At 51.9% G+C, this 20054-nt stretch overlaps 1 protein-coding gene and 1 non-coding gene across 2 annotated transcripts; both read left to right on the top strand.

Moving 5' to 3' along the window:
* The first annotated feature begins 37 nt into the window (after nt 1-37).
* MMAB (metabolism of cobalamin associated B) lies at nt 38-19764 on the top strand. The gene is made up of 9 exons (XM_003279653.3): nt 38-220; nt 1876-1937; nt 4734-4827; nt 8379-8436; nt 11705-11777; nt 12041-12138; nt 12455-12519; nt 14371-14430; nt 16384-19764. Exons 1-9 carry the CDS (start codon nt 105-107, stop codon nt 16490-16492), a joined length of 735 nt encoding a protein of 244 aa, XP_003279701.1. The 5' UTR covers nt 38-104; the 3' UTR covers nt 16493-19764.
* Nucleotides 5483-5623, top strand: LOC115837188. Its single transcript, XR_004032205.1, has one exon. It is a non-coding gene; the product is annotated as a U4 spliceosomal RNA (small nuclear RNA).
* Nucleotides 19765-20054: the final 290 nt, after the last annotated feature.

Below are 20054 nucleotides of genomic sequence, written 5' to 3'. Positions count from 1 at the left end.
TAAAAATTGACAGCTGAGCGGTGGCGCGACCAGCTGTGGGTGGAGTCACCCCGGGGACTGGACGGGAACCTGGCGGGGTCAGCTCCCGTCAAGCTGCCGGGCTCATGGCTGTGTGGGGCCTGGGGAGCCGTCTTGGCCTGCGCGGGTGCTTCGGCGCCGCCAGGGTCCTGTATCCCCGTTTCCAGAGCCGCGGCCCGCAGGGCGTGGAAGACGGGGACAGGTGAGTGGCCGGCGGGAAGGATAACTCGAACACCTGCCGTGAATCGTGGTGTTATCGCCATGGGTATGTCACACCGCCGTGAGGTTACCGCGGCAACCGTCGGGTGACGTCTCCGCGCTGGTCTAACGTCACCATGGCAACGTGGGCCACGTGGGCGCCAGAGACCAGGTAGTCTTTGCCTAAGTCCCAGTGAAGCCCCGCTATCATCGGGCAGGGAAGGGCATATCCCATGTGGGCCAAGAGGGCTCTCAACTCAGATTGTGACCAATCTCCAAAGCAGTTCATCCCCCAGGTCCCAGATACACCAGCACCTTCTAAAGATGGCTTTCCTCATATTCCTTGAAACTTGCACCCCAACCCAGACCTCAGAACCTCTAGAGTACCGTGGATTAATAATGGATTAATTTAGTTCACAGATCCAGGAAATTAACCTTCGAATGGGCTTGTAATGTCACATTTTAATTTTGAGCTATGTCCTTGAGTTGTTTACATCGTTATTTGAAAATGCCACTTTTTTTTGCTGTATTTTGGCAATTCTTCATCTCTGAGTACACTCGAAGCCTCATAGTATGGAAGTGGCTCAGGTTTCTTTTCCTGCAAGAGGCCCTGAGTTGGTGGAGTATAAGATAAGAATTTGGGTAGGATAGAGTTAAGAGTCCTAGCTACTTGGGAGGCTGAGGCAGAGGGTCACTTGAGCCCAGGAGTTCAAGGCTGCAGTGAGCTATGATCATGCCACTGCACTGCATTCCAGCTTAGGCAACAGAGCAAGACCCTGTCTGTGAACAAAATAATCATAGGCCAGGTACGGTGGCTCACGTCTGTAATCACAACACTTTGGGAGTTTGAGGCAGGCGTATTGCTTGAGCTCGGGAGTTCAAAACCAGCCTGAGCAACATGATCAAACCCGTCTCTACCAAAAACAAAAACAAAAACAAAAAAAATTAGCCGGGTGTGGTGGTATACACCTGTGCTCCTAGCTGCTGGGGAGGCTGAGGTGGGAGGATTGCTTGAGCCCAGGAGGCAGAGGTTGCAGTGAGCCTAGATCGTGCAACTGCATTCCAGCCTGGGCGACAGAGTGAGACCCCATCTCAAAATAATAATAATAATAATAATAATAATAATAATAAATAAAGCATTTCGGTAGGATAGAAGTTACAGTTTGTGCTCTGGTCTAGGACAGTTTTGGGCATCCCCCTCCTGCCTCTTCTTAGATGACCTAGGAAGGTGAGTCTCATCTGAGCCATAGTTTCCTCCTCAGTAAAATGAAGAGAATAGGTGGTGGCTGCCTCTGGGGTTGTGGAAAGATTCCAGGATAATTCCAGAAGATAATGCCTGTAAACTACTTGGCATAGTACAGGGACAATGGCAAAGGATCAATCAAGTCCTTCAGCAAATATTTATTGAGCATCTATGTTGACCAAGGCATTACTTCAGCTACTCTACACATTCTGTCATCAAGCTCTGGTCTTGCCCACAAAATGTTTGCTGTTAGAAGGGATCTAGGGGAAAGAAATCAACAAGAGATGACCATCTAAGCAGTAAGGGGTAAGTGCTGCCTCTGAGGTTACAAGCAGCAAGCTGGGACCCTCTGAAGGAGCTGACCCTCTGTGTAAGCCATCCCCACTCACCAGATACTGATGTTTATTTCTCATTAGGCCACAGCCTTCCTCGAAGACACCCAGGATCCCCAAGATTTACACCAAAACGGGAGACAAAGGTAGGGTGGGGACAGGTGAAAAATGCAAAGAAATACTCATGGCATATACCATTTTAAAGTTCTTCCAAATTCTTTGCAGCCACTTTAAAGTATCATATGTGACCAGGAGCGGTGGCTCATGCTTGTAATCCCGGCACTTTGGGAGGCCCTGTTGGGCTAATCACCTGAGACCAGGAATTTGAGACTAGCCTGGCCAACGTAGTGAAACCCCATCTCTACTAAAAATACAAAAATTAGCTGAGTATGGTGGACCATGCCTGTAACCCCAGCAGCTACTTGGGAGGCTGAGGCAGGAGAATTGCTTGAACTCGGGAGGCAGAGGTTGCAGTGAGCCAAGATCATGCCACTGCACTCCAGCCTGGGTGACAGAGCGAGACTCCATCTCAGAAAAAAAAAAGTCTCAGAAAAAAAAAGTATGATATTTGACAGATCTCAAAATACATTACAAAAATGTAATGTGAAATGAAAAACACCCAAGAGATATTAAATGACAAAAGCCTGAATCTGTCTGGATAAGCATGTACATATATGTGTGTTCAGGTATGTGTAGAATAGTCTGGAAGTTTACACCTGGGACTGTTCTGGGAGAGAAATTAAGTTGTGAGAGGGGAACAAACAGAAGAACTTTCACTATTTACATACTTTTATTCTATTTTATTTTTTATAATGAGTATATATTACTTTAATAGGTTTTAAAATGCTAGAACATGTTATATAGAAAAAAGTAAGATGCAGAAGAATGTGTTGCTATGATCCTTTTTTTTTTTTTTTTTTTTTTTTTGATACAGGGTTTTACTCTGTCACCCAGGCTGGAGTGCAGTGGCTCAGTCATGGCTCACTACAGCCTCCACCTTTTGGACTCAAGCAATCCTCCCACCTCAGCCTTCTGAGTATCTGGGACAACAGACACACATCACCATGCCTGGCTAATACTTTTTAATTTTTTGTGTAGAGATGAGGTCTTGCTGTGTTGCCCAGGCTGGTCTTGAACTGCTGAGCTCAAGGTATCCTCCCACCTCAGCCTCCCAAAGTGCTGGGATTACAGGAGGCATGAGCTACCGCACCCAGCCAGTATACCATTTTTTGTAGTACAAAAACATGCAGACCACTAGTATGTATTGTTTTTTGGATATATACTTGTATAGTAAAAGTATAAAAGCATGTACAGGACATACTCAATGCCACTGAATGGTAAACTTAAGAAGGGTCAAAATGGTAAAATTTCTGTTATGTATCATCCGTTACCACAATTAAAAAGAAGGAAGAGGATGTTGGAAAGGACTTATTATAGGGTTGGGCTTGTGTTGGATGGTTGCAAGAAAGTGGGGCTTTGTTCTAGATTGAATCCTGTTAGGAAGCAGGGCTGTTTCTGTCACTGGGTATCTTTTTTTGTTTTTTGAGACAGGGTCTAGTTCTGTTGCCCAGGCTGGAGTGCAGTGGCATGATCTCGGCTCACTGCAGCCTCCAGGCTTCAAGCAATTCTTATGCCTCAGCCTCGCGAACAGCTGGGACTACAGGCATGCACCACCACGCCCAACTAACTTTTTCTATTTTTAGTAGAGACAGGGTTTTGCCATGTTGGCCAGGCTAGTCTCGAATTCCTGGCCTCAAGTGATCTGCCCACCATGGCCTCCCAAAGTCCGAGGATTACAGTGTGAGCCACTGCACCCGACCTGTAATTGGGTATGTTAATAATTTGTTTCTAGAAGACAGAAGGGACAAAGAGGTGCTAATGCTGTAATGGATAAAGATGCAGCAGTCACTCACATTAGCCAGGGAAGGGGGAGGTTTGGTCATCTTCTGGAGTTTGGACACAGTCGTCTGTGCGCAGACGTTCTTCCACAGTGGCCTTGTCTTGGTCTCGAACCATCATGTCATAGAGTGGCCTGTCTGACGTTTTTCTGTGAAATTGTTTGTGTTCAGCAGACCACCACAGTCTACCTGTGAGTGCCAGGCTGGCACCTGACAACCCCAAAGCCTGCCCGATAGCGAAAGCCAGCTCCAAACTGTCAGGGGCAGTTTTCACTTTCTCAGAGGTTGGGGGAGAAAGGCAGGGACTGTGAGCTAGGCAGAGGCACAGAGGACTTTGACTTCATGTGAAATATAGTGGTAGTGTATATATGATATAAAATATAGAACATGTTTTATTTCTTTATCAGGATGGTTAGTGTGTGATTTTTAAGTTTAAAAGCACATCAGGAAAGAAGTGAGCATAGTGGCTAACCCTTGGGGAATGGCAACTAAAAGGGGTTACATGGGGGGCTTTCAGGGTGTTGGTCATGTTCTGTTTATGAAGCTAGGTGCTGATCAAGGAGGTATATTCAGTTAGTAGTAATTCACCAACTTGCACACTTATGATTTGAGCACTTTTCTGTGTATATGCTATACTTCAAGTTGAAAGTTCTTTAAGGGGTGGTACGGTGGCCCATGCCTATAATCTTAGCACTTTGGGAGGCTGAGGTGGGTGAATCACTTGAGGCCAGGAGTTCAAGACTAGCTTGGCTGACATGGCGAAAACCTGTCTCTACTAAAAATACAAAAATTAGCTGGGCATGATGGTACACGCTTGTAATCCCAGCTACTTGGGAGACTGAGGCACGAGAATCACTTGAACCTGGGAGGCGGAGGTTGCAGTGAGCCAAGGTCACGCCGCTATACTCCAGCCTGGATGACAGAGCGACTGTTCAAAAAAGAGAGAGAAAGTTCTTTAAAATCTTTGAAAGTTTAAAAAAAAAAAAAACAGCATATCAGGAAAACAGAATCTTAATTTGGGTGGCTAAACATTTTTTTCCACAGGGTTTTCTAGTACCTTCACAGGAGAAAGGAGACCCAAAGACGATCAAGTGTTTGAAGCCGTGGGAACTACAGATGAATTAAGTTCAGCTATTGGGTAAGGGGGACAGGATTGGCCTTGAGGTTGTGTTTGGTCGAGTATGAGTAAATGTAATGAATATGAAGCTTTCATGCATGCTGGGCAGCAGCCTCAGAGGTTGTCAGCCCTTATTGAACTTTCCTGAGCCCCGAAGCACAGGCTGGTCAGCTCCACAAGGCTGCGGGGCTGCAGACTCCTTTCCCTTCTGGCCCTGCCTGTGCCTGCGCTGGCCTCTGGCCAATGCCATGTGAAGCTGCCTCCCTCTCATCCCTCACTTTTCAGGTGAGCCTGTGTGTGCCACTGAGGTTAGTATATTGAGTGAAAGAGGTGAGTTAGTATAATGCGCAGTACATCCAATGTGATCCCTTTTGTGAATGTTGTTTTTTACATAAGTCAAAGTTTAGAAGGTGGACTCAAGGATGGACCAGGTCAGGATGGGCCAGGTCATGCTATGATCACAGACAACCCCAAAATCTCCTGACTTATGACACCAAAGATGGACTTGCTGCTCCCACTTCATGCCCATCACAGGGTGGATATTCTTTGGCTCCATGTGGCCTTCATTCTGAGACACAGGCTGCTAGGACAGCCGCTGCCTGGGGCGATTATCACTCGTTGTGGCAGAGGGAAAAGAGGTCATGGTGAAACTCACAGTGGCTCCTGACGCTGCCAGGGGATTGTGCAGTGGCAGTATTGTCGCCAATGAGGTTTACCCAAGATGTGTTTATTGCTGATTGAAAACTTTTCCCACTACCCCACCATGATGACTTGAAATATAGTCGACATTGGCAGTTTTTGACAGTCTTTATGAAGACTAAACTTTGTTGGTAAATAAAAGTTGAAAAAAAAATGACTAGGTGCAGCAGCTCACATGTCTAATCCCAGCGCTTTGGGAGGCCGAGGTGGGAGAATCATTTGAGCTCAGGAGTTTGAGACCAGCCTGAGCAACATAGCAAGACTTCATCTCTACTAACAAGAAAAATTTAAAAATTAGCCAGGCGTGGTGCACACCTGTAGTCCCAGCTACTCAGAAAGCTGAGGCAGGAGGATCACTTGAGTCTGGGAGGTTGAGGCTGCAGTGAGCCATGATTGCGCCACTGCACTCCAGTCTGGGCGACAGAGTACGACTCTGCCTCCAAAAGACAAACCTTTCTTGGGAGTGATGCCTTCCATTTATTCACATTTCAGTGGCCAGAGCCTGTCACGCGCACGTGCCTGACTTCAGTGGGGTGGGAGGGGCAGCAAATATTTGCAAGCAGGAGCACAGTCTGCCCAGCATGCCCTACAAGCTGGCGACAGGGGGAGCAGCAACAGTCTCAAGTGCTGGATCCTGAGATCTCACCCCAGGGCCCTGGGGTTATAGGTGCGTGGGAGCCAGACAGACCCAGCTGCAAATTCAGCACCGCTGCTGACTGTCTCTGGGATGTCAGGTAAATCACGTGGCCTCTGTGAGCCTCAGTTTACTGTTCTGTCAAGTAGTCATCATGATAATTCCCATCTCACTGTGTTCTTGTGGGGCTTAAATGAGATGATTCTATGCATGTTTCACCCTGAGGACAGTGCCTAGCACAAGTAAAAATAATGTTAGCTATTATCATTCTTCTTCTTCTTTTTTTTTTTTTTTTTTTTTGAGACAGAGTTTCACTCTTGTTGCCCAGACTGGAGTGCAATGGCGCGATCTCGGCTCACTGCAACCTCTGCCTCCCGGGTTCAAGCGAGTCTCCTCATTATTACTATTCTTAACACTTACCTGTTCCTGGCTACCATTTCTCCATGGCGGGCCTCACTACGTGAGATTTTTGGGACAGATAATGGGAGGTATAGATAGCCAGCTGGGTAGAGAAGGCAAACAAACCCCTTGGTGTGTGTGGGAGGGGGTCCAGAAGAGGACAGACACAAGACCAAGTGGGCAAAGGGAGAAAAGGCCAGTTCTCGCATCAGCTATTCTAATGAGCTCTAAATCACGAGCCATCGTCTCTCAGTTGAGGAGGAGCGGGAGGTCGGGGAAACCTCAGTTGTGGATTTTTCCTTGGTCAGATATTGACCAAGCATCTGCAGTGCCAGGCGCTGCTCAACAGAGAACCTCAGCCCCGCCTTCCTGAGCTGCAGAGTGCAGGGAGCAGGCAGCACTCACTGGGCAGCTACGAGGGTGGGAGCAGGCTTGGGGCAAGCGCCCAGGGTGGGGCCTGCCACTGGCCTGGTCACGGGGCATCCCTCGGCAAGTAGATACTTCTGCACGCCTCCTGTGAGGCAGGCATGGGGCATCTGCTATGATGGAGACAGACTGTGTCCCAGCCTGCACAGCCCTCCCTTTGGTCCAGAGGGAAAGACACGCCAGGCGGGAATCACATACTGGTGTGTTTCGTTCTAACTGTAAGATGTGCCAGGAAGATGCGCTGGATATTCTCCATTGGCCCTTTCAAATCCCTTCTCTTTATGCGTGGGAGGCTGACCTTCTCACCTGGTGGCTGTGCCACCTCCATTCCTTGGTCTTCTGGCATTCAGGTGGGTCCAGCCAGTGGGATGCACCAGCAGGTGATGGGAGAGTGAGTGCAGGGACCTCAGGAGTGTGTGTGACCCTGTTCCCCAGTGGTGCATGGCTCTGGTGGCAGCTGGGCTCCCTACCTAACTCCCTCCCTGCTGAGTGACTCCAGAATCCAGCTCCCTCCAGGGTGAGTTGTACCTTCCCCGACCCTTGCCCTTCAGGCTCCTGCATTTCCCTGAAACTCTGCTCACACATCTGTGAATTGTCCCTTCCCAAAGCCCTCCTCCAGGAATCCCTGCAGCGCGCCACTGTCTCCTGCTGGGGCACTGACTGGTGCAGGAGGGAAGTGCAGGGTTCTGAGGGAGGCAGAGCCAGGGTCCTGACCTGTGTCGGGGGCAGTTTGCTTTCCCTGCCTTATGAGGGAAGTCCTCCCCAGCCTTCAAAGTCTTCCCTCCAGCATCACCTCCTCCAGGAAGCCCTCCCTGGCTCTCTAGCCAAGGTCAGATTAGGCTTCTGTTGCTCTTTCCTTCAGAGCACTGATCTCAGTTTGCACCTTCACATTCAGGAGTATGTCTAATCTGATTACCTATCACACTCCTGAATATCATGCTCCTGAACATGAAGGTGTAAGCTTTGCCTGAAGTCCCAGAGACACTCAGCAGCAGTGCACAATTTGCACCTGGGTCTGTCTGGTTCCCACTCACCTATCACCACAGGGCTGCGGGTCAGAGCTCAGGATCCAGCACTTGAGACTGTCACTGCTCACCCTGTCACCAACTTGCTGGACAGAGCCTGGGTCAGCTTCTGTTCACCACTGACTCTCCTGGGCCTGGCCAGAGTAGCTGTTCAAAAGGAATTCTTGACTGGAAATAATGGGTATCTGAAAAGGCATTTCAAGAAACAAATACCACCGCCCCGCCCCAAATGGAAGGCTATAATGTTCTAACTGTTAGCAAGAAAAATAACATGGCTATTATAGCTAAATTAACTAAATGGCCTGCCACCTGAGAATCTATTGTTTACGGCAAGACAGGGCCTAGGGACATTACATTACAGGCAAATTCTTTTTCCTTTTTCTTCATAGGTTTGCTCTGGAATTAGTCACAGAAAAGGGCCACACATTTGCCAAAGAGCTTCAGAAAGTGAGTAACACCATCTCACCCCAAGCTGGGAATCTTCATCCCTGGTGGCCATCACGGGACTCAGCATCCAGCCATCAGTTCCTCTTTGTATCACCTGGGGCTAGTCACTCTCCCTCTGTGAGCTCCATTTCTTCATCTGTAAAATGGGGACAGGCCAGGTATAGTGGCTCACACCTGCAGTCTCAGCTACTTGGGAGACTGAGGCAGGAAGATCACTTGAGGCCAGGAGCCTGGGTAACATAATAAGACCCCGACTCTACAAAATATTTGAAAATTAGCCAGGCATGGTGGTGAACGCCTGTAGCCTCAGCTACTCAGGAAACTGAGGTAGGAGGATCTCTTGAGCCCAGGAGGTCAAGGCTGCAGTGAGCTGTGATCATGCCACTGCACTCCTGCCTGGGCAAGAGATAGAGACCCTGTCTCAGGCCGAGCACCATGGTTCAATCAAGCCTGTAATCCCAGCACTTTGGGAGGCCAAGGTGGGAGCATCACTTCAAGCCAGGAGTTCAAGACCAGCCTAGGCAACTTAGGGAGACCCTGTCTCTACAAAAAAAAAAAAAATTAAAAATTAGCCAAGTATGGTGGCATGCACCCATAGTCCCAGCAACTTACAAGGCTGAGGTAGGAGAATCGCTTGAGTCTTAGAGGTTGAGGCTGCAGTGAGCTGTGATGACACCACTGCACTCTAGCCTGGGCAACAGAGTGGGATCCTGTCTTTAAAAACAACAACAACAACAACTCTGTCTCCAAAACAAACAATTGGAGACATATAATCTTCCTTCACAGGCGAGTGGTGAGGATTGTACTAAATAAGGGAATTTAAAATGCAACGGTTCTCAACCCAGGGCCATTCTGCCCCTCAGGGCCCGCTGAGCAATATCTAGAGACATTTTTGGTTGCCACACCTGGGTGTGGGGGGTGTTGCTGGCATGTAAATATCCTGCAATGCAGGGGACAGCCCCTGTCAACAAAGAATGACCCAGCCGTGAACGGCAGTAGCACCGAGGCTGAGAAAGCTGGTGTGAAGTGCCTCGCTCGTGCCCGATGCAGAGGGAACCTGGGAAGCCTAGCTGCAGTGAGCCCTCAGCTGGTGGGACTCACGCGTCACAGTGTCACTGTTCTGTTCCCTAAGAAGGAGGGGGCCTCTGACCCACACAGAGAACTTCAAGCACGGAGATAGGGTCACCACCCCAGAACGCCCAGGGTGCCGCACTTTCCAACTCCACATGGACCCAGGTCCCCAGAAACTGCTCCCCGCAGGGTCAGCCCTTCCCACTTCCGTTCTGAAGCCCAGGCTGGAGCCCACTCAGGCCCCTGGGAGCAGATGGAGGGGAGTAGGTGGGGCTGCCACAGGCTGTGGCTGCAGGAGGATGGAAGCCTCAGCTGCCAGAACATTCTGTGTGGTGGAGGAAGGCTTTCAACCTCCTGAGGAGCCGCGGTAGCAGCGGTCATTTCTGTCTGCTGTACACGTTGGGTCGCAGCTGTCACGTCACCTCCTCCAGGGCCTTCCCTGGCTACCTAATCTCCAGCTGGGTTAGGCACCGCTCCTGGATTTCCACATCCTCTAACCACAGGCATCACAAGGGGTGTTAACCTGTTCACCCATCCGCCTCCCACCCAGCCTTGGCACTGTGAGGGCAGGGACAGTGTCTGGTTCACCTGGGAGCCCGGCCTGGCCTGGTAGCTGCTTGCAGGGCCTGTGGATGAAGCCGGGCAGCAATGCCACTGCTCTCCTCATATCACCCATTTCACCCTCACAGACACCCATGAGGTGGAAGTTAATGTCCACAGTTTATAGGGAGCCAAACTGAGCCTCAGAAAGGCTGACTTGCCCAGCCCCCACAGCCAGGCATCAGTAGAGCTGGAATCTGATTCCCAAACTGGTGCCAGTTTTCCCCAGCCCCGGGGATACATGCTGCACATGGCCAACCAAGTGGGTAGTATTATCATTCCCGCTTTGACTGTGAAAGCGCAGAGACCCCAAGCAGGGAAGCAGCTTGCCCAAGGTCTGCTGGTCAGAAGCCCTAGGAAGGTTCCAGCCCAGTGCTGGATGGGCAGCCTCTGCTCTCACACACCATGGCCTGCTTCTTGAATGCTGTCACAGTGGCCATCTTAGGAGAGGTCAGAAGTCGCAGACCTTCACCCTCCTGGTCGCCCACCATCCAGTTTGAGTGGACCCTGGCTGGGCACAAAGTCAGAGGTGGTACTTGTGGTCTTCACATGCATGGGAGCTGTTGGACATTTGTCATGCAGGGGCCTGGAGTCCTTGCAGCAGACCTTAACAGACCACTTCTGTTCCAAGCAAACCCACTCCCCACCTGGACAGAGCACAGGCCTCACCCAGCCAGGCTTCCTGCTCCCAGAATCCCCACACGCCTTGGCTGACTACATTCTCCAAGCTCCTTGTCCTTTAGAGTTTAGAAAGTACTGTCACATTTGACCTCTTGGCCCAACTGTTACAGGTTAGAAAACCAAAGCTGTCAAATGTTGAGAAAAGAAGAAAACCTCACAAGGCCGAGGCGCACAGGAGACGTGGACAGAGCCCAGACGGTTCCTCTTGACTGTCCCTGGGTGTATGATGCATGTCATCTGCTTAACCCAGCTGCTGCCCCATGGGAGTCTTTTCCTCCCTCAGACTGCAAAAGAGCCACACCAGGTCCCCCTCAGTAGGGCTGGGTGTCCAACGAAGATGTTGTGCTGAAAGTTCAGAGTTTGCCTTCAAATGTCAGCCAATTCAAGGTCTGACAGCCTGTATTAGTCCGTTCTCACACTGCTATAAAGAACTACCTGAGACCGGATAATTTATAAAGAAAAGAAGTTTAATCTGCACATGGTTTTGCGGGCTGTACAGGCTTCTGCTTCTGGGGAGGCCTCAGGAAACCTACAGTCATGGCGGAAGGCAAAGGGGAATCAGGTACATCTTCACATGGCTGATAGGAGAGAGAGAGTGTGAAGAGGGAGGTGCTACACACTTTCAAACAACCACATCTCATGACAACTCTATCACAAGACAGCACTAGGGGGCTGGTGCTACACCATTCAAAACCACCCCAATGATCCAATCACCGCCCACCAGGCCCCACCTCCAACTCTGGGGATCACAATTTGACATGAGATTTGGATGGGAACACATTGCCAAACCATATCACAGCCCTTCATGAGCTAGCTGGCACAGGCTTTGCCGGCGTGTTAGGTGGCGCCTCTGCACATTGTCTCTGTCCAGCCCATCTCAAATAGATCTTGACTGTCACTTTCTGTTGCCCCCCAGATCCAGTGCACATTGCAGGACGTCGGCTCGGCCCTGGCGACACCACGCTCCTCGGCCCGGGAGGCTCACTTAAGTAATTCTCAACCTCCTGTGGATGTTCAGAGGGCCCTAGGGTCAGGGGACTCTCCTAGGGGTTACCATCTGGGAGCCCAGGCCCCCAGGGACCCACAGGTGGGCCAGTCAGCCTTGCTCGTAGCTCCTGGGAGGGAAGGTACCTTCTGAGCCAGTGGAAGCAGTCTGCGGGACACCCAGGTGGAAGGGCGGCGGGGGTGGTTCCTGCCATAGTCTGGTGGGTGATGGCCTCATGGCAGTTCCCTCTGCTCCTTGGCTTCTCAGAGTATACCACGTTCGAGGCGGGGCCCGTCCTGGAGCTGGAGCAGTGGATTGACAAGTACACCAGCCAGCTTCCACCACTCACGGCCTTCATCCTGCCTGTAGGTACTGGGCAGGCTTAACCAGGGGCGGCTGCAGGCAGGTTCAGTGACAGACACACATGGGCTCTGAGTAAATCCCTCTTTTCACAGTGACAGACGCTGTCCTCCAGTTCCCCCAAGTCCCTCCAGGTCCTCACCGGTCCCTCCCAGCCCTGCCCACTCTGGAGCAGTGTGCCCGGTGGGTGTGCCATGGCAGGGCTCCTGGAGGCAGAACGTTGCCTGGTTTGGGGGGCAGGGCTGGACTTGAGAGGAGCTCCTGTCCGCAATGGGCACACCTTTCCCACCCTGCTCAGGCAATGTCCCTTTCTCCTTTCAGTCGGGAGGCAAGATCAGCTCGGCGCTGCATTTCTGCCGGGCCGTGTGCCGCCGGGCCGAGAGACGGTAAGAGGGCTGGAGAGAGGGAGAGGGCCCAAGGGAGAGGGAGAGGGAGAGGAGGACGGGGATGGGGAGAGGGAGAGGGGCCTCTGCACAGCGGGCAGGAGGCAGGCACAGCAGGGCCATCTCTGAGCCATCCAGCCACACATCAACAGACTTTGTCTGGGCCCCTCCACTGTGCCATACGGGGACCAGGACAGACCAAGTCCCTGTCCTCAGAGCACCATGTTGTGGAGTGGAGACAGTGACATGTGACCAAATAGACTATCAGACAACACAATTGCACCTTGCTTGTGAGCCCTGTATTCTGAGAACAGCGGGAAGTTATTGCTGGGTTCTCAGCCTCAGCCATCTTGGGGACAGGGGTAGACGTGAAAGGACCCTGCTGGCTGCTGGGTGCATAAGGCTCCTGAAAGGCCTGCACGGCTGTGGGGAACCCAGGTAGACGCTGTCAGCAGACTAGCCACCACCCCCTCCAAAGCTACTGACAGCCTTTCTGAGGAATCTTTAGAAGAAAATGAGCAAAGTCTCTATCTACACCACTCAGAGACCAGGCTGCCAGCCAGCTTTACAGAGAAGAGAAAGCAAGCCCTACTTTGATCCAATGGACCGGCACTTTATGTTCATAATTTCATTTACTCCTTGTTGATAGCCCTGGGAGAGAGGTGGTGGTGGCCTCTGCTTTACAGGAGTCAGGAAGCTGTGGCTCAGAGAAATGACACCATAGCCACGGTCCCCCACATGGTTGATAGCAGAATCCAGATTGGAGTCCACGACTGTCTGGGCCGAGCCTGAGCTCTTTCACAGTCCCACACCACTAAGGTTTTGTTCTTTATGAAAGGCTCTCGGGCCCAGATAGCTCCTAAGAGATCCCAGGTAACAGAAAAAGCTTTGGCTTCGAAAGAAAAAACTGTCACTTGTACAAAGCCATCCATCAGCAGTGCTCATAATAGCAAGAAACTGGAAACAACCCAAAGGCCCAACAGGCATGGCGGAGCAGCTGATAGGTCCTCAATGCAGCAGAGAGTTACGCAGCCATGGCAGTGGCAAGGTGCAGATTGTCCTGAGGTGGGGACACACACCTGGGGCACCTCGGGTGAGGAAGCTCCTCGCTGAGCATGCGGTGCCCACTAGAGACAGCCTGGAGCTCTGTGACAGGCCTGGGCGCACACCCTGCTGGGCCGCTAGCCAGGTGCATGGCGTTGGGTGGGGATGAGAACCCTGAGGCCGGACTTTGGGTAGCTGGCATGCCAACAAGGCCTATGCCACAGGGTGATACCTGGGAAAGGCTCGGCAAGGGCCTGCCACCACACTGGTGCCCAGCAGATGGCCGTCCAGTGTCTAATGTATCTGCAAATAGACTGGCATGGACCCCAGGAATCCAGAATCCTGCGGAATCAGGAGCTTGGTCTGCCTGGGTCTTTTTCTCCCCTGTGAAGTTGTTCTAAGTCATGATGTACAAGGGGCTTAGAGTTTAGCCCATTGGGAATTAAGGGTCAGGCCCCCACTTCCTTTGAAGGCTAGAGGCCGACCACCCCAACTTCATCCCACCCAGACCCAGGTCCAGTGGTACAAAAGCTGGCTGGCTGGGGTGTGGTGTAGGCCAGGCGGCTCCCTCAACTCACCGGCCATCCTCGATCCCTCCTTGGCCAGGCCCTCCTGCGATGTGCCCGTGGAAAGGGGGCCGATGGCCTGTTTAAACCCACCTGTGATGGATTTGTCATCTCCAGTGCCGGCCGAGCTTGTGCAGGTTCAGGTTGAGCGGTGGCAGGATGTGAAATGCTGCTCAAGGTTTAGGCCCCAGGTCAGAGCCTGTTGAGCCCCATAATGCCACGTGACTGTCTCCTCCTTTTCTAGTGTGGTGCCTCTTGTCCAGATGGGAGAGACCGATGCGAACGTGGCCAAGTTCTTAAACAGGTACTCGCATGGAACCTGGGGGTGCCTCTTTGAAAGCCGAGGCTCATCTGTGGGAAGTAGCAGCGGTGCAGCGGTCCGGGAAGCAGCATGGGGCAGCGTTCCCGCACCCCCTCCTTAATTCCCTTAGTGTTTATGAACGTCTGCTCTGTGCCAGGCACCACGCTGGGCACAGGGGAGGCAGTGGTGAACCAGGTGGGCCCTGTGCCTGTCCCGATAAGATTTAGATCTTATCGGGAGAGGCTGCTATAAAAACCAGGAAGAAAAACCTAAGTGCAAAGTGACATTGCGGGGGCAAAGGGCGTTCTTAGAGGCTGGGTGCTCAGGGAAGGCCTCTTGGTGGTGACTGACCAGGGAGCCAGGCTTCAGGCCCCCTCTCAGCCGGTTTCCTGTCCCCGAGAGGGCCTGGGGCAGCATGAACCAACAAGAGAGCCAGGCCACGCTGCGCTCAGGGGACCCCATGCAGGCCCCAGAGAGCCAGGCTAGCCCAGGGAGGGCTTCCTCTGCCTCGCGGCCGGCCCATGAGGCTGGAGCCACACCTGGCCCAAAGCCTGCTCTGCTGGCTCCTGCCCCAGCCCTGGCTTCTGTGGCATCAGTGTGGGCAAGGCCAGAGCCTGGGGGCAGGTAAAGAGCTGGGGGAGCGGGTCTGCACCCCAGGAGCTGTCCTGGGTGTCTAGAAAGTGACCTCAGGCCTTAACTGTGGCCACTCCTCCCACAGACATGGCGCTTTGACGGGTCCTGAGCAGCTCCTTTCCTTCTGGGAGGGGGGTTTCTCCGGGAGTGAGGAGCGGGTCTATTTCACCTTCAAAGCAGCAACCCTGCGGTCCCATAGCATTGCATGGGACAGGCCATTTCATCTCCTCAATGAGGCTTCAACAGAGCCAACAAGCAACAGGCACGCCACTGCCCTCCAGGAGCATGCAACCCAGGGGTAAAATACCCTGAACAACCTCCCCTTCGCTCTTCCTGAGAGCCAGCCGTGGGGCCCAGGGAGCCTGAGTCAGGGGAGGACTCAGGAGGATGTGGTGTGGAGCTGGCCTCTGAGGGCAAGACTGGGGCAGAGAGAGAGGGAGGAACGTGGTGCCTCGTGCTGGGAGTGAAACAGCAAAAGGTGCGGACAGCAGAAGGTAGAAGAGCTGTCAGCGTAAGCGCCTTGTGGGGCCCGTGGCGTCGTCTCCTAGTTCCCTCCACTGCTGCCCCTGCAGAAGGCCTCATGCACAGATGAACGTTGCTGTTGGTTCAAAGGAGGAGGCGCGAAAGGGACTGGGCTCTGGTCTCTAGAGTGCTCCAGCCTGTGCTTCTGACCCGGTACCTTTGGCGATGTTTGGAGGCATTACTAGTCGTCACACTGGGTGCAGGGGTGCCACTGGCACCTGGTGGGTGGAGACCAAAGGTGCTGTCAGCATCCTACACTGCACAGGATGCACAGGACAGGCCCGAACACAGAGAATGATCCAGAATGTCAGTAGGGCCTAGTCCAGCAGTGTCAGCATCAGCCAGGGCGGGAACTAGACCTGAGAGCCCCGGGCCTGGCCCAGCCCTCCTGAGTCAGAATCTGCATGTCGCTGAGATCCCCTGGTGATGCCTGTGCACACTCTAGTTTGGGAAACACCCAAACTGATCACGCACTTGAGCCCTGATCACTCAAAGGTGCAGAAACCAGCTCAGAGAGGAGTCCAAAGTCATCTGCCCCATGGGGTAGGGCCGGGGCAATGGCCTCATCCTGCAGGAATGGCCCCAGCCTTGACACTGGAGTAGAGTCCTTGGCATTCACAGCAGCTGGCCTCGTGTGCCATCCATCAAGTGCAAGATGGCTGGGCCCCCGCCCGCCCTGCACAATGTGCCCAGAGCGCGTCATTTATATCTCCTCCTTGTAGGCGGATATGGGAAGACCCAGTTAGCGTTGGTCTCTCATTTCAAACCATTCTGTTTGCTTCTCTCTCTCTGCCCCTCCAGACTCAGTGACTATCTCTTCACGCTAGCCAGATATGCAGCCATGAAGGAGGGGAATCAAGAGAAAATATACAAGAAAAATGACCCATTGGCCGAGTCTGAGGCACTCTGAAATCACAGAAATGGGAGCTTGGAGGATCCCTCCATGGTGATGGCCGTGGAGAGAGGAGCTTGCCCTTCTGGGGTCCTGGTTCCTGAAGAGCTCACCCAGAGAGGCTTAAAGCAGCCTTTTGTCCCAGCTCAGCTTTGCTCTACACCTCCTGCCACCTTCCTCAAGGGACTGTGACCGTTTGGTGATTCTTTCCCTGACCCTGCTTCCTCAAGCTCTCCTGGGTCTTGGAGGGATGTGGGAATGAATTGTCATTGCAGGAAAGACAGGTAAAGTGATTGCTGCAATAAGAAGGAGCTGTGCGGAAAAAGAATAAAAGTGGGAAAGGCTGGAGCCGCGTGTGTGTGTGTGTGTGTGTGTGAGAGAGAGAGCGAGAGCCCTCCCACTGCCAGCTCAGGTTGTTCACAGATTTGGAAAGGGACCAGAGGCCCTTGAAAATGTAATTGTGATTTACCTGTGCCAAAGGGGCTTTAAATGTCACATTTGTAAAGGGGAAGGCGGACAGGATTTGGAAGTTTAGTCACCTCTGAGCCACCCAACACCGCCAAAGTGTGGGGGAAGGATAGCTGCAGATTGACAGGCGAGGCTCAGAAACTCCTGGCTTAGATTGAAGTGTGTGTGATGGGGGTGCAGCTTAGAGGACCCGCTCTGAAAGGGATGGAGACCCTGGTGAGAACAACACTACCACTTGAAGGTGAACATTCCCTGTCTGGTTGGACTGAGTCGAGGGTCTGCGGTGCAGCATCTTCAGCTTGAGAAAATGAGGTTGTCAGTTTCCAGTGAGGCTGACATCCACCAGACTGATTTCTCCGATGTTGCACTTGGCTGGCTTATGCCTCTGAGATCTATGCCACGGCTGTATTTATTTCAGTTGTCACTGCTGCTCCCTCCTGCTATGAAACAACACTGCCAGTGCCAGCAGTGTCCTTGGGAAAGGCGATATTTATGAAGGGCAGAAGAGGCAGCCCCAAAAACCTAAAGACTGCAGGCTGCTAATTGCAGGAAATGACTTTGGAAGGGCAGGCTCTTGTCGAGTGTCAGGGCTGAAATGCCTGGCGAACTCCATTCAGCTGTCACGTATTGACTGAGTGGCTGCTTAGCATGGGCCACCGCGCGAAGCTCGGGACAGCTGGTCTTTCCGGCCATCTTTCTTGCTGGCAAGTCAGCAAACATTACATTCTCAGTCACATGCATATTTTTGCTTTCATTCTTACCACCTTGCCTGCAAAGTTTGCAGGAGGGCCAGGTATATTCATTTGTGTCTTCTGGGTCCTTTCATTGCTGACAGGCTGTGATGGCCTTCTCGAGCCCTGGGCAGGGTGGGTGAGGTGCAGATGACCAGGAGAGTGTGAATGCCTTCCAGGAGGTGGCTTTGTTCTGTGCCTCCCTGCCCCCATAGTCACTACCAGGTCTGGTACGGAGTCAGTGCTCAGTGTTTGCAAAACAGAGCTGAAAACGGACTTTGGGAGGCCGAGGCAGGCAGATCACCTGAGGTCAGGAGTTTGAGACCAGCCTGGTCAACATGGCAAAACCCCATTTCTGCTAAAAAAAAAAAAAATTAGCTGGGCATGGTGGTGGGTGCCTGTAATCCCAGCTATTCAGGAGGCTGAGGCAGGAGAATCACTTGAACCCAGGAGGCAGAGGCTGCAGTGAGCCAAGATCGTGACACGACACTCCAGCCTGGGTGACAGAGTGAGACTCTGTCTCAAAACAACAACAACAACAACAACGACAAAAAACCCTGAAAACGCAATCAGTAAGGCTCGGTCAGGGAGTATGTTCAAAGAGCTTTGCAGCCAATCACTCAGTTCTGTCTATACCTCAGAATCTTCCTGCAATATATATATACATATATAAAATAACACAGCAGCCCTGCATGCCTAGCCATGGGAAAGCACAGCCTCCAAGGGATAAGGAAAGCTCTTTGAGTACATACAACACCCTAAAGTGACAATCTTTGAAACAAGGCTGTTCACCTGTTGCCAAGTCCTGTCCTTCCAGGACCAGGTGTCACAGGCTGGATGTTAACAGTCGTGTTCTCAGACCCCCGCCTCTGTATCTGTGTCCCGGTTCACCAGCAAACACTTCTCTGAGAAACCACCCGGGTGCAGGGCAGATGCCACCACTCAGCAGGTGTTTCTCTCCTGTGCTACCAACCTGGGAAAAATGGAGAAGGCTTGCTTTGGGGGCTGGAAGGATGGGGTGTTTAAAACATTTGCTCTTTTGCAGTGCCTTTCAAAAGCTCTATCAAGAGCCCGAGGCAAAAGAAAAGATGCGCACTCCTCTGTACACTGAGCAAATGTCCTCCCACATTTTGAACCAGTTGGGAAAAGTTAATAAAAGCCCTACAAATCAGGAAACATGACTGCGAAGCCCCCGCTGCCCCAGTGTTTGCCACATCACTGGCAACTCTCAGAAACAATCAGTCCCATTGCATGGGAACGTGAGGTTTTGAAACAAACAGCAGCCTGTTTTTATTTAAAGTCGTGATCCCTTGCTTATCGTAGATTTTTTTCATAATTTGATTTTGGAAAATATTGCACACAAATACTACTCGATCACGGAGTTTGTGGGCACTTCCTTACATTTTGCACCCATGAAAATGCCTCCCCCTCCTCCAGGTCAGGCTCCCTGGAATAGGGTGTTTAGTGTCATTTCCAGAGACGAGCTGGCAGTTGGCTCTTCCGTCAGAGAGAAGCCCACAGTCACAGTGACACCAACCCGCACCATGGAAGGGCTTGCTATGTGCAGTGCCCTGAGCCAAGTGTTCCACAGACATTATCTCATTTGAACCCCATAGCAGCCCTGGAAGGAGGCATTAGGTGGGGAACTGAGTTGTCCTGGGGAGTCAGTGCCAAGATGTGGGCCCTGGACGCGGCCTCGTCACTCACGGCCCGGTGTTCCTCAGCTCCCACCCACTGCCGCTTGACAGTCATTTTAATCACTACCTGGGCTGTGGCGAACAATGCCAGGCTCTGATAGATCCTGCTGTCTCATTTCTCAACCTAGTTTCCCTTAACTGATATTTCATGGCTATTGTTAATGTGCGTTTTTCACCGAGTAATTTCCATAGCCCGAACTTGTAACACATCCCAATGACAAACGTCCCAGGTTCGGAAGCCCCTGTCAGCGGCAATGTCACCCTCGCTGCTGCCTCGACACCTTCCGACAGCCCATTCAGTTTTATGATCGCCCTGTCCCAGTGATCACTACTGAACCTTTAAGAATCCAGATGCATTTCAAGTTTAATTGAATAAAATTCTTTGTATAATAAATTCCGCATGAATGCTACATAAATCAGTGCCTGGAAGGATTTGTGGCTCATCCCTCCCCTCTGGCGGGGCCTGGGAATCTTCTGGCAATACTGACACAAGCTGGAATAAATGCATCTTTGCAGTCAGTCCAGCTAGGGGAAGGCAGCACAGTTTTAACTTGCCTTGGTCTGTTGCTTTTCTTCTCTGAGAGTCCTCCTGGAAGATAGTGCTAAAGTCCAACAGAGGCAGGGACAGGCAGGTTGCGGAGACCCAGAAACTCTGGGGACATCCCTTGTGTTCTCCCATTCCAC

The sequence above is a fragment of the Nomascus leucogenys genome, chromosome 10 (assembly GCF_006542625.1).
Source record: "Nomascus leucogenys isolate Asia chromosome 10, Asia_NLE_v1, whole genome shotgun sequence".
In the NCBI taxonomy this organism is placed as follows: Eukaryota; Metazoa; Chordata; class Mammalia; order Primates; family Hylobatidae; genus Nomascus; species Nomascus leucogenys.
This window is presented reverse-complemented; position numbering and strand designations above follow the sequence as displayed.

Excerpts from the sequence above, each read along its gene's own strand:
- MMAB (XM_003279653.3), top strand. The coding sequence starts at position 105 with ATGGCTGTGTGGGGCCTGGGGAGCCGTCTTGGCCTGCGCGGGTGCTTC. Across the intron at positions 1,938-4,733 it reads CACCAAAACGGGAGACAAAG|GGTTTTCTAGTACCTTCACA; the intron begins GTAGGGTGGGGA and ends TTTTTTCCACAG. Across the intron at positions 4,828-8,378 it reads GAATTAAGTTCAGCTATTGG|GTTTGCTCTGGAATTAGTCA; the intron begins GTAAGGGGGACA and ends TTTTCTTCATAG.